Source organism: Pogoniulus pusillus, chromosome 10 (assembly GCF_015220805.1).
Source record: "Pogoniulus pusillus isolate bPogPus1 chromosome 10, bPogPus1.pri, whole genome shotgun sequence".
Classification (NCBI taxonomy): domain Eukaryota; kingdom Metazoa; phylum Chordata; class Aves; order Piciformes; family Lybiidae; genus Pogoniulus; species Pogoniulus pusillus.
Window position 1 is genome coordinate 35502813 of NC_087273.1, and position 12401 is coordinate 35515213.

Sequence of the window (12401 nt, forward strand, 5' to 3'; positions counted from 1 at the left end):
ATTTTTTTCCCTGTGAGGGTGACAGAGCACTGCAACAGGCTGCCCAGGGAGGTTCTGGAGTCTCCCTCTCTGGAGATATTCAAGAGCCATCTGGATGCATTCCTGTGTGATCTGCTACAGGTGATACTGCTCTGGCAGGGGGACTGGACCAGATGATCTTTTGAGGTCCCTTCCAGCTCTGACATTCTAACATTCTATCATAGAATCAACCAGGTTGGAAGAGACCTCCAAGATCATCCAGTCCAACCTATCCCCCAGCCCTAGCCAGTCAACTAGACCACGGCACTAAGTGCCTCATCCAGTGAAGACCATGATTCTATGACAAGTAAAAATCCTGTATTTTCAGCCTAAGACTATGAAACAGATAGAGAAAAGGAACTGCTCCAGTTCACTCAATGAATAACACACCTTTTTGAAAAAATGGTATCTATTTTCAGACTCTGAAGGTCTGCTTTGAACTGACTAAGTCCATTTTAACATTCCAGTTAAAGCTGATATTTCCTAAGTACAATTATGCCTTTGACTTTAAGAAATGGTTTGAGTTAAAGGTGAAATGGTAACGCTCACTCTAGGTTTCCTTGGGATTTTGTTACTTTAAGTCAAATGCTTTACTTCACATAAGGTTCCTTCTGTTGAATTGTAGTGCAACTGTTTACTCAAGTGGCAGCAGCCTAACTCTGTGATAAATTAAATGGACATTTATCAAAGGCAAGCTGACAGGTTTGAATGTTAAATGTAAGCGCTCTAAGACAAGTACAAATAGCTTCTACCTGGAGGTTGCGTATCTAAATCACTGGATAGCTATTTTAATTAACTTCTGCACAATAAAGAATGCCTGCTTCTGAATTATTGAAGAACATTTCCTGAGAGAGGAAGACACAAAAAGTTGTGCAATATATTTTAAAGTAGTGGTTTTACATATAAATAAAACCTGAAAGTCCTTCTTCTCGTATAAGAAAGAGACAAATGCTGTATAGAAAGGTCTTGAGGTCAAGATTGAAAGCTAATTTAAATTAACAAAAGAGTTTAATCAGAAAGAGGTGTAAGGCATGGCCAGAGGGGTTTTCTTGAGGTCAGGATTTAAATGAAGTGGAAAAACTGTACAGAGTTCCATCAGAAAAAGCATTAGACATGAGCAGAGGGGTTGTCATTACTGCATCTCATTTGATTCTTACACGCTGAATTATGATCTAATAGCACACACATGTGTAGTCACTCAGGTTCTGAGGGAGTTTTGAGAAAGCCTAACAGAAAGCCTAAAGAAAACACATCTCTGGTGGGAACCAAACAGTTAATACACTTCTCTCATTTCTTAAACCCATCTAGTTTTCATGTCCTAACAACAGCAATCCTTACCAAGCTGGGAAACAGAAGCAAGCTGCAAACCCACAGGAGTGTCACCTTAAGTGCCTTCTCATCAACCCTTTGCCTTTCAAACCACTGAAGCATCTCAATGCTTAAAACACTAATAAAACCAAAACAGGTTTTACTCACAGTTGAAACCAGGTTCGATCGTTTTTCCAGCTTCCAGACTGTTTATTGTAATCTGAAAGATGATGTGCAGCAGCAGAAATGAGAGACTGGTGAAACACAGAGATTTCAGTAACCGTCCTGTATGCCCTGAAAGACAGCAACAACAAAAAGATGCATGAATATAGGTGGTGAATTTCTAAACATTGCTTTGTTTTCAATATAAGAGCAGGAAAAATATCCTGACTCAGGATATACTACAAGTCAGGTCCGCATTACTCATGATTGTCCCTCAAGAGTCAACATCACAGCAAAAAACATGCTTAAATTATAGTGTCATTGAGCACTCCTCAAGCACAGATCCAAATGATTTTATTGCTGATTATTTCCTTTTAGGCTTTAAAAAAAGTTTCTCAAGTCTCCAGATGTTGCTATCAGTAACGACACCACAATGCTTTTGTGGTCGTGAATTTCTTCCCAGGGGAGGGATCAGCCCAAACCCGGGACAGCTTTTCACCACGTTACCTGGTACAAAGACAAAACATGGATGATACTTCCCATCTGGAGAAGCTAAAAAGCTGTTTATCTAATTACTCTTTCCAAAACAAATTACATGGGAGCAGGAATAACAACAGAAATCGCTCAGTCTGGCTCAGGAGGACAGACATAATTCCAAATGACTCTTTGCCTTGTGCAGACTGCCCTCTTTCTCATCCTGTAAAAGGTGTTGAAAATAACTTTCAATCCACACAGACTTAGTCACAGTTCCTCTATGACTTATTCATAGATTCTTAGGTTGGGTTGGAAGGGACCTTAAAGACCATCTAGTTGCAACTCCCTGCCACAGGCAGGGACACCTTCCACTAAACCAGGTTGCTCAAGTCTCACCCAACCTGGCACTGAACACCTCCAGAAAGGGATGACCTCCCTGGGCAACCTGTTGCTGCGTCTCACCACCCTCCCCTCACTGTAAAGAAATACATATCTCAAAGCTGGAGACAGAGACTCTGACAGCAAAACTCTGTGGACTCAGCTGTGTTAAAATGTAGTTTGGTGATTTTTCAGACTGAGATAGAAATACTCCTTGGTGTTCAGGAGTTAACTGTTCAACACATATCAAGCACTTAATTTTCCATACTGAAGTTGTATTTGGAAATTCTTTGCTAGACTTGTTTCAGTCAACCTCCAAAGGACAAAATGAAAATACAATCAGCCAGCACACATTCACTTCCCACTCGGTTCCCATATTAAAAAAACAGAAGCATTAAAAATCTTGGATCCATGTTTCAATGCTTCAATTGTCTGAACTCTCTGAAATAAATCTCAATTTTAGACTTCATTTTTTAGGGCCTGAAAACAAACATATCTGAACTGTAGATTGAACAAAGCATTTCCTTAACAAAGCTTTAACTTTTGCACTTTCAGAATAATTCTTTAAGACCTATTTCTTGAAAGGCTGAAATGTTGAAAAAACATCTTTCTGCACAAAGTTAGGGAGAATGTGAAAGAACTATTATCATAGAATCATAGAATCAACCAGGTTGGAAGAGACCTCCAGGATCATCCAGTCCAACCCAGCACCCAGCCCTAGCCAGTCAACTACATCATGGCACCAAGTGCCTCATCCAGGCTTTTCTTGAACACCTCCAGGGACAGTGACTCCATCACCTCCCTGGGCAGCCCATTCCAATGCAAATCACTCTCTCTGCCAACAACTTCCTCCTAACATCCAGCCTAGACCTCCCCTGGCACAACTTGAGACTGTGTCCCCTTGTTCTATTGCTGGTTGTCTGGGAGAAGAGACCAACCCCCACCTGGCTACAACCTCCCTTCAGGTAGTTGTATCAGTCATGACAATAAATAGTTTCTCTGTGCCTTGGTAAATGTGGCATGGAAAATGCAGAGGTGGAAGGTAGTCAGACGTGTTCAATGCAGGGTACACCATTCCGTAAGGGCCGCTCACTTCATGGCCATCGGTGGGACAGGACCACCTACAGATCACACTGAGCAGGAGCCCTTTGCCTACATCACATTCAGCTATGCCAGCAGGAACTGCACATACAAAGAATTTGGGATAGGTAAGAGATACTGTGTCCCTAACTTTAAAAGTTTTGGAGAGGCATCAACAAGTTGGGAGGAATAGCAGCGTTACAAATCAGCAAACAATTGGATACATCATTTATGCCAGGGAAGAAGTGACAGGTTTGGATGAGGGATGAGTTTCAGCTTAGAGTGGGGTTTGGATAAACCCATATGACTGTATTTTAACTTCCTTTTTTTTTTTTCTTTCTACTAGAAATTTAGTTCTAAACGACATAAAGAGAAGATTAACTCCATACGTACAAAACTGAGGTGGCAAGAGAAGAAACAGCTGAAATTAACCTCCTGAAACACAAAAGAGATTCTTATGAGAAGGAAAAAAACATATTTGTCACCCTTCTTTAATTGTGATTCATTCTAATTCACTCATAGTTACAGGTTAGGGATTGTCTGGGGGTGTTTCATATACTCTTCATTTGTGCTAACATGAAAGCAGCCCTTGGGGACATGAAGAGAAGCTGATTTTCCCACAGAGAAGATGACAGCAATTGTTCAGAAGTCACAACACTCAGTCTTCTGTCTCTAGACTTGTGTGTGTCCATAAAAAATAAGATAAGAAAAATCTGGGGAAAATTAAAATCCCAAAGGTTTGTAGCTTAAGTGCTGGATTCTGCTTTTACTGACACCAGCAAGATGCCACCAGCTTCAGCAAACTGTGGGGAATGGAAAGGAGAGAGCAGAATTGTCTCAAAACTGACCTGAAATGCTAAAAGTGGGTTTGCTTTCAGGTGCAGAGTGTCATTCCTAATGGCATCCACTGAGACCAAAGCCTGGCATGTAGCTTTAGAAGCATACCCTTGTGCACCTTGGAAACACACATGGAGGTGGCTCCAGCTTCCTTCTCCCTGCAGAAGGCTCCAGGAGATGGCTTTCTGCCCTCTGCTGAAGCCTGAAGGAAGCTGGTCTGAATGTGAAGGCTTCATTCCCCTCTTTTTCTCCAGCCCTGCTCCCACACTAAACTGGACTCAAGAGGCCCAGAAGCTTTTCACACGTGGCAGAGGAATCCATTTCCTATTTTTCAAAGGTAATCCAGCCAAGAGTGGGATTAGTGATGGCATGTCCCCTCCAGCCACAGGCATGTAGCTCCAGTACAATTAGCTATTTGAATGCATCCAGCTATGACTTCTGCCTTCAACAGAGAGATGGACCTCCTGATGGCCAATTCCATGATTGTCTGCAGAGGTGGAGCCTGCTCCTCACATCGTTTTCAAAGGTAATCCAGCCAAGAGTGGCATTAGTGATGGCATGTCCCCTCCAGCTCCTGACATCACTTTCAACAATGCATCCAGCCTGGACATGAGAACACTCTGGGGACATGTTCTTGTGGCCTTTCAGTACCTGAAAAGGGTTTACAGTAAAGATGGGGACAAGGTTTTTTATCAGGGTCTATTATCACAGGATGTGGGGTGATGGTTATAATCTAAAAGAATGCAGATTCAGACTAGAGAGAAGTTTTTTTCTACTGAGGGTGGTGAAACACTGGCCCAGGCTGCACAGAGAGGTGGTGGAAGCCTTATTCTCAGAAACACTCAAGGTCATGCTGGATGAACTCTGAATAACCTGATAAAGTTGAAGATGTTCCTGCTCAGTGCAGTGGTGTTGCACTAAATGACCTATAAAGGCCCTTTCCAAGCCCAAATATTCTATAATTCTAAAACAGAGGAGGAAGTTAAAAGTTAATTTAAGACTCTTTACTATTCCAAAGTGCATTTCCTGAAATGAGGAAAGCTGTGGAGGGACTTTTTAGGATGTCAGGTAGTGATAGGACTAGGAGGAATGGAACAAAGCTAGAAATGGGTAGACTCAGACTGGATGTTAGTAAGAAGTTCTTGCCCATGAGGGTGGTGAGATGCTGGGATGAGTTGCCAAGGGAGGTGGTCAAAGCCCCATCCCTAGAGGTGTTTAAGGCCAGACTGGATGAGGCTCTAGACAGCCTTATCTAGTGTGAGGTGTCCCTGTCCATTGCAGGAGGGTTGGAGCTAGATGATGCTTGTAGTCCCTTCCACACCTGACTGATTCCATGATTCCTTCATCATGATCACACCTAGGCACCTGAAGGGTAGTTACAAGAGTGTTTGAGAGTTTTATTCATGATGCTTTTATTATTTTGCACTGGGAGTTTTTATGTATACAACCTTAGTGCTGCATTTGTTTCAGTCAGTTGGGCTTTAGGTAGTTGTGGATACTCCAAACTGCTGCACCACTTTCAATTGTACTTGATGAGTTTTGCTTGGCAGTTTTTTAATGCACCATTTTTCATTCAGATCACAGCAGATGAAATACCAAAGCACAAATAGCTTTTCACATAGGCTTTGATAGCATGCTGTGAGTGAAAAATATTAATGTGCATTTATCTCCTGAACTAGTGACACTACAGTTAATAAAGATACTCTATTACTGTCTTGCAGGATTTGCTTTTTAATAAACATCTTCATCATCAAGTGACAAACATAAAACTAAAGAGCTCTGGGGACAAGCCTTGGTTACAGTCAACTTCTGCAGCACAGGCAGTGCCATGGAATTTGTTTCAGATGCAAATCTTTTCTCTTAATGTCTTCATTTGCCATCAGGAAACCCAGAATCACTTCAGAGCCTAGGTGGAACCAAGGTCGCGAGGCTTTAATCTTCTGCACCTTGGTTCCAAATGGGATTCTGTCAACATCATCTACATTGTAGATTGGGGCAGCTAGGGGTGGAGAGTTCTGCATCCAGTTCTGGAGCCCCTATTACAAGAGGGATAGGGACATGCTGGAGTGTGTCAAGAAAAGGGCCACAAGGTTGCTCAGAGGGCTGCAGCACTTCTCCTATGAGGAGAGCTGGGAGTTGTTTAGCCTGGAGAAGAGGAGGCTCAGGGGTGATCTTATTACTGTCTACAACTACCTGAAGGGACATTGTAGCCAGGTGGGGGGTGGCCTCTTCTCCCAGGCAACCAGCAATAGAACAAGGGGACACAGTCTCAAGTTGTGCTGGGGGAGGTCTAGGCTGGATGTTAGGAGGAAGTTGTTGGCAGAGAGAGTGATTGGCATTGGAATGGGCTGCCCAGGGAGGTGGTGGAGGCACTGTCCCTGGAAGTGTTCAAGAAAAGCCTGGCTGAGGCACTTAGTGCCATGGTCTAGATGACTGGATAGGGCTGGGTGCTAGGTTGGACTGGATGATCCTGGAGGTCTCTTCCAACCTGGTTGATACTATGATTCTATGTGTAGAGGTTGGCCTCCTAAGTGCTGAAATGCAATGAGCCACAGCTATGAGTAGGGGATAGAGGAAAGCAAACACATGGAAGTACCATATTAAGAATAAAACTTAATAAAGATGTGGCTTGGATGTTGTGCAATGGCAAGCCACTGAGCCACCAGGTAAAGTAACTGCATATCAGCTTCTATTCACTAATAAACTCCCCCCAAAAACCCAAAACACTAACGTTTAAATCATCCTGAAGCTGCCAGGAGTTATTTTAATGGTTGAAAATCCTCTATCATTTTCCACCCAAAATGAAAACAAAACTTATTTCCTCCTTTCTTGAAAGCCCTGCTGTCTTTCAGCTGCACACTAAAGCACTGTTAGCAGTACATCTATATTTAGTTTAACAGAAAATGCATTTCTATTTTTGCCCCCCAAAGAGTATCTTATATTTCAGCATTATCTTTTACCCAGAGGATTTCAGCTTACTGAAACAGCAGGCAGACATCATCTCTGCACAAATACAAACCCACTTGTTTCCTTTGCCTGATTTCCAGCAGCAAGACAAAAAATGAAGAGCACTGAACTAATGTCATGGGGTTTGATCTGTACCTGCCCATGTCCAAGCCTTAAAATGTGTATCCATAAACAACAGCACAAGATTTGTATCTGTGTATAGGGTTCTCTGCTCGAGCAGCCACGGTGAATCACAGAATGCATGGGGCTTCAAGGGACCTTTAAAGACCACCTAGTCCAACCTCTCTGTGGCAAGCAGGGACACCCCCAATTAAATCAGATTGCTTGAAGTCCCATCAAGTCTCATCCTGAATGTCTCCAGGGATGGGACCTCCAAAACCTCACTGGCCAACATGATCCAGTGTTCCACCATCCTCATAGTAAAGAACTTCCTCTTTTCCGATCTAAATCTGCCCTTCTCTAGTTTAAGACCATTGTCCCTTGTACTAGTGCCATATGCCTTTGTAAGAAGTCCCTTCCCAGCTTTCTGGTCAGTCCCCTTCATGTATTGGGAGGCTGCTAAAAGGTCTCTCTGAAACATTCTCTTCTCCAGGCTGAACAACCCCATCTCTCTCAGCCTGCATTCGTAGAATCTTGGAATCACAGAATAGCCAGGGCTGGAAGGGACCTCAAAGATCATCTAGTTCCAACCCTCTGCCACAGGCAAGGACAATTCAGAGCAGAGAACTACCAGATTTCAGAAATTCCACAAGAATCTCCCCAATGTTTGAACAGTTTTGTCCCAAACAGGTCAACTCTTCCCATATGGAGCCAAATGTTGCAATCTACAACTGTACCCAACAGGGAAAAAATGAGTAAACTTACCAAAAAACTCCACCATGATTCAAAGCACCCAAGGAGATCATGAAGTCCAACCCCCCTGCCAGAGCAGGAGCACACAATCTAGCACAGATCACAGAGGAACACATCCAGACAGGCCTTGAAAGTCTCCAGAGAAGGAGACTTCACAACCTCTCTGAAGAACCTGTTCCAGTGCTCTGTGACCCTTACAGTCAAAAAGTTGCCTCTTGTGTTGAGGTGGAACCTCGTGTGCTGCAAGAGGACAAGTTTCAAGCTATTTTTTGTATCCCTTTGTATTTCAAATGACAACATTTCTTACATCTCAAAACCATCACCAGAATTTCCATTAGTTTATCATGAAATACCTCAACATTTTATGTTACTTTCTAACGCAAAACAAGACAAATTGTTCCAGACCCTTCATCTGCACCAAAAAAAGTGTGGGTTCCTGATGTAATTGAACATGCCCTTGCTTACTGCAGAGGGGATTGATGACCTCAGAGATCATTTCCAACACAAATTATTCTATCATACTCTTTCATATCACAGAATTGTCAGGGCTAGAAGGGACCTCAAGGATCATCTAGATCCAACCCCTCTGACACGGGCAGGAACACCTCACACTAGATCAGGTTGCTCAGAGCCATATCCAGCCTGGCCTTAAAAACCTCCAAGGATGAGGCTTCCACCACCTCCCTGTGCAACCTGTTCCAGGCTCTCACCACCCTCATGGTGAAGAACTTCTTCCTAACACCCAATCTGAATCTCCCGACTTCTAGTTTTGCTCCGTTCCCCTTAGTCCTATTCACTACCTGGCACCCTAAAAAGTCCCTCCCCAGCTTTCTTGTAAGCTCCCTTCAGATACTGGAAGGCCACAATAAGGTCCCCTCAGAGATTATTATGCAATATTCTATCCTATTTTACATGTATTTCCTTACATTCCTCTTTCTGTTCCTCATACTTTTTCAAATGCTACAGTGCTCTAAGAGGGGGGAAAATGTTTGTTTAGAGATAGAAATATTGCAGGGATGCCAGCCAGACTTGGGTAAACACAGTAAAAAATGTTATGTGTAATTTCAAAGGAAAAAAAATCTGATTTAGAAATGCAAACATAAAAGTGCTGCATGGGATTACAAACGCCTGCTTACTCCAGCTTCTTGCAGGATTTCCTGTTTTAACTAGAAGGTTTTGTGCCCAGAATATTACTAACACTGAGCTGTATCCTGTGCATCAATAGACAATGCCATCCTTCAAGCTAGTCTTAATCTCCAACTTGCAAGTTTACAGAGGCAATTTACCCATTCTGTTAACAAAATATTTTGTCAGACGACTCACAACTTGACCATTCTGGTTTGGTTTGTTGTTTTGGTTTGTTTTTTTTCCCAGATGATACTCATTAACTTGCAAAACAAACAACAGCTACTTGATGTCTGCTTCTTGACAGGTGACTGTACCAACCTAAACACAGGAAATAAGTATCATAGATTCATAGCATGGTTTAGACTGGAAGGCAACTTAAAGATCACCTAATTCCAACCACCCTGCCATAGGCAGGGACATCTTCCACTAGACCAGGCTGCTCAAGGCTTCATCCAACCTGGCCTTGAACAGCTTCAGGGAGGGGGCTTCCATGATCTCCCTGAGCAACCTGTTCCAGTGTCTCAACACTCTGACTTAGAAGAATTTCTCCCTAATCCCCAGCCTAAATCGGCCCTCCTCAAGCTTCAATCCATTCCCTCCTCTCCTATCACTACAAGCCCTTATGAACAGACCCTTCTCTGCTTTCCTGTAGGTCCCCCTTCAGGTACTGGAAGGCTACTATAAGGTCTTGCCAGAGCCTTCTTTTCACCAGGTTCAACAGTCTCAGCTCTCACAGGTTGTCTCCATAGGAGAGGTGCTCCAACCCCCTGAATCTCTTCATGTTCCTACTCTGAACCTGATTTAGCAGTTCTATGTTCCTCTTATGCTGGGGGTACCAGAGCTGGATGCTCTGGTGGTGTCTGACAAGCACAGAGAAGAGTGCAGAATCACCTCCCTCATCCTGCTGGTTACACTTCTCTTGCTGCAGCCCAGCACACAGCTACCTTCTGGACGGCAGCGACCATTGCCAGCTCATGGTGAGTTTTTCATCCACTGACAACCCCAAGTCCTTCTCCTCAAGATCACTCCATAGCCACTCCTCACTCAGCCTACATTTGTGCTCAGATGTTAGTACATACAAGAACACTGAACAATTTGAAGCCAGAGTAGTTCTTTCGCAAGAGGATTTGAAGCTTTTAATACAGAGTTTCAGTTACTTCCCTTGAGGAATCAGACCCTCTATGTTTGCTACTAACAATATTTATTTTGAATTAAAATTCATTCAGTCACTATAGTGTGGAGCTTAGCTGCCTACTGGGGTTAAACCATGACAGCAGACTATAAATACATCTGAAATCTGGACATCAAGTAACCCCTGATTTCTGCAGGAGAAGAAATCACAGTTTTCAAATGGACCTCAGTGCAATGCTGAGATCCTGCCACCACCACCTGTGTTTCCTTGCAAATGGAATGCAAAAGGTATTCACTGAAACATTCTACAAAACAAGCAGAGAACAACTAGATGTATATTGTATCTCTTATATCAATTGCACACCATTTCTTCCCTCTTACTCTCTCTGCATTCAAACCATAGCTGTAAACATGGAATCATTACGGTTGGAAAAGACCTTTAAGATCATCAAGTCCAACTGTAACCAAACTACCATGACCACTAAACTATATCCTGAAGCACCACATCTCCATGCTTATTGAACATCTCCAGGGACAGTGACTCCACCACCTCCCTGGGCAGCCTATTTCAATGTCTCACCACTCCTTCAGTACAATTTTTTTCCTAATATCCAAGCCAAACTTCCTCCGGCACAACTTAAGCTCATTTCCTCCCATTTTATCCCTGGTTACTTGGGAGAAGAGACCAACAGCATCCTCACGATAACCTCATTTCAGGTAACTGTAGAGAGCAATAATATCTCCCCTTAGCCTTCTCTTCCCCAGTAAACAATTCAAATATACTGGACCAGGCTGCCCAAGAAGGTTGTGGATGCTCCCCCCTAGAGATGTTCAAGGCCAGGTTGGATGAGGCCTTGAGTGACCTGTTCTAGTGGGAGGTGTCCCTGCCTATGGCAGGGGGTTGGATCTAGATGATCTTTGAAGTCCCTTCCAACCTAAACCATTCTATGATTCTGTGATTATATACTGTCTATCACTCTAGGCAGATCAAAGGAATTTTGTACAAATAATCCACTACTTTTAACTCCAATATGTTTGCTATGAAGTCTCTTAGGTCAGCCTACAGGTAAAGACCATAAATGAGCCATCACATTTCCATAAGAAGATACCTGTTGTATTTTCTGGACAAAAAAATGCAGAGAGGAGCAGAAAGTTCTGACCCAATGATAAGCATCCTGTGGTCTGCATAGTGGAAAAAGGAGGCAAACATTCCAGCAAGCTGAGTCTTTGCTAATAAAGTGTCTTTCAGAGAAGTGTACAGTTGAGTAATGAATTACCAGCAATGCTTTTCCTTCCGTGGATGCTGCTACCATGGACCAGGCATTTGGTGGCAGCAGACTAAATACTTGCATGCTAAAACACAGAATTCAGAGCTGGTATTGACACTTGGAAATCTTAAATCACTTCTGTGAACAAACCAAATCATTGATGTTCTGAAGACAGATGAGGAAGGGTGAGGGGCTGCACACCAGCACACAATTCTGGGAAGAAGAAATGTTTTAATTACACTCTTAATTCTGAAGGTCATGAACAGAGATGCAGATTTAACAAGTGAAAGACTAGAAGGAGGAAAGAAGTATCTCTGAACTTCCAGAATGATTTTTAAGCAGGTGAAAGAAGATAATTTTGTGATGACAGAAACACCTGTGAAAAAGGAAACTCAAAAGTGGGAGATGCCAAGGCAAAATGCTCTAACCCAACAGCAGAACAGACTTGTACGCTGCAATGCCATAGAATGGGCTGGAAGGGACCTCCAAAGCTCATCTAGTCCAACCCCCTCTGCAGTCGGCAGGGACATCAGCAACTAGGTCAAGCTGCCCAGAGACCTGTCGAACTTCACCTTGAATATCTCCAGGGATGGGGCCCCAACCACCTCCCTGGGCAACTTGTTTCAGTGTTCCACCACTCTCATAGTAAAGAACTGCTTCCCAACATCCAATCTAAATCTGTTCTTCTCTAGTTTGAAGCCATTGCCCCTTGTCCTATCACCACAGGCCTCTGTAAACAGTCTCTCCAGCCTTCTTGTAGGTCACCTTCAGCTACTGGAAGGTCACTACTAGGTCACC

The 12401-nt window shown here is 43.2% G+C and overlaps 1 protein-coding gene across 1 annotated transcript in view; it reads right to left on the reverse strand.

Moving 5' to 3' along the window:
• PIEZO2 (piezo type mechanosensitive ion channel component 2) overlaps positions 1-12401 on the reverse strand; it is a 375190-nt gene that overhangs the window by 245550 nt on the left and 117239 nt on the right. The window contains exon 3 of the mRNA XM_064150231.1: positions 1495-1620. Coding sequence (XP_064006301.1) covers positions 1495-1620 — 126 coding nt within the window. The remainder of the gene's footprint in view (positions 1-1494; positions 1621-12401) is intronic.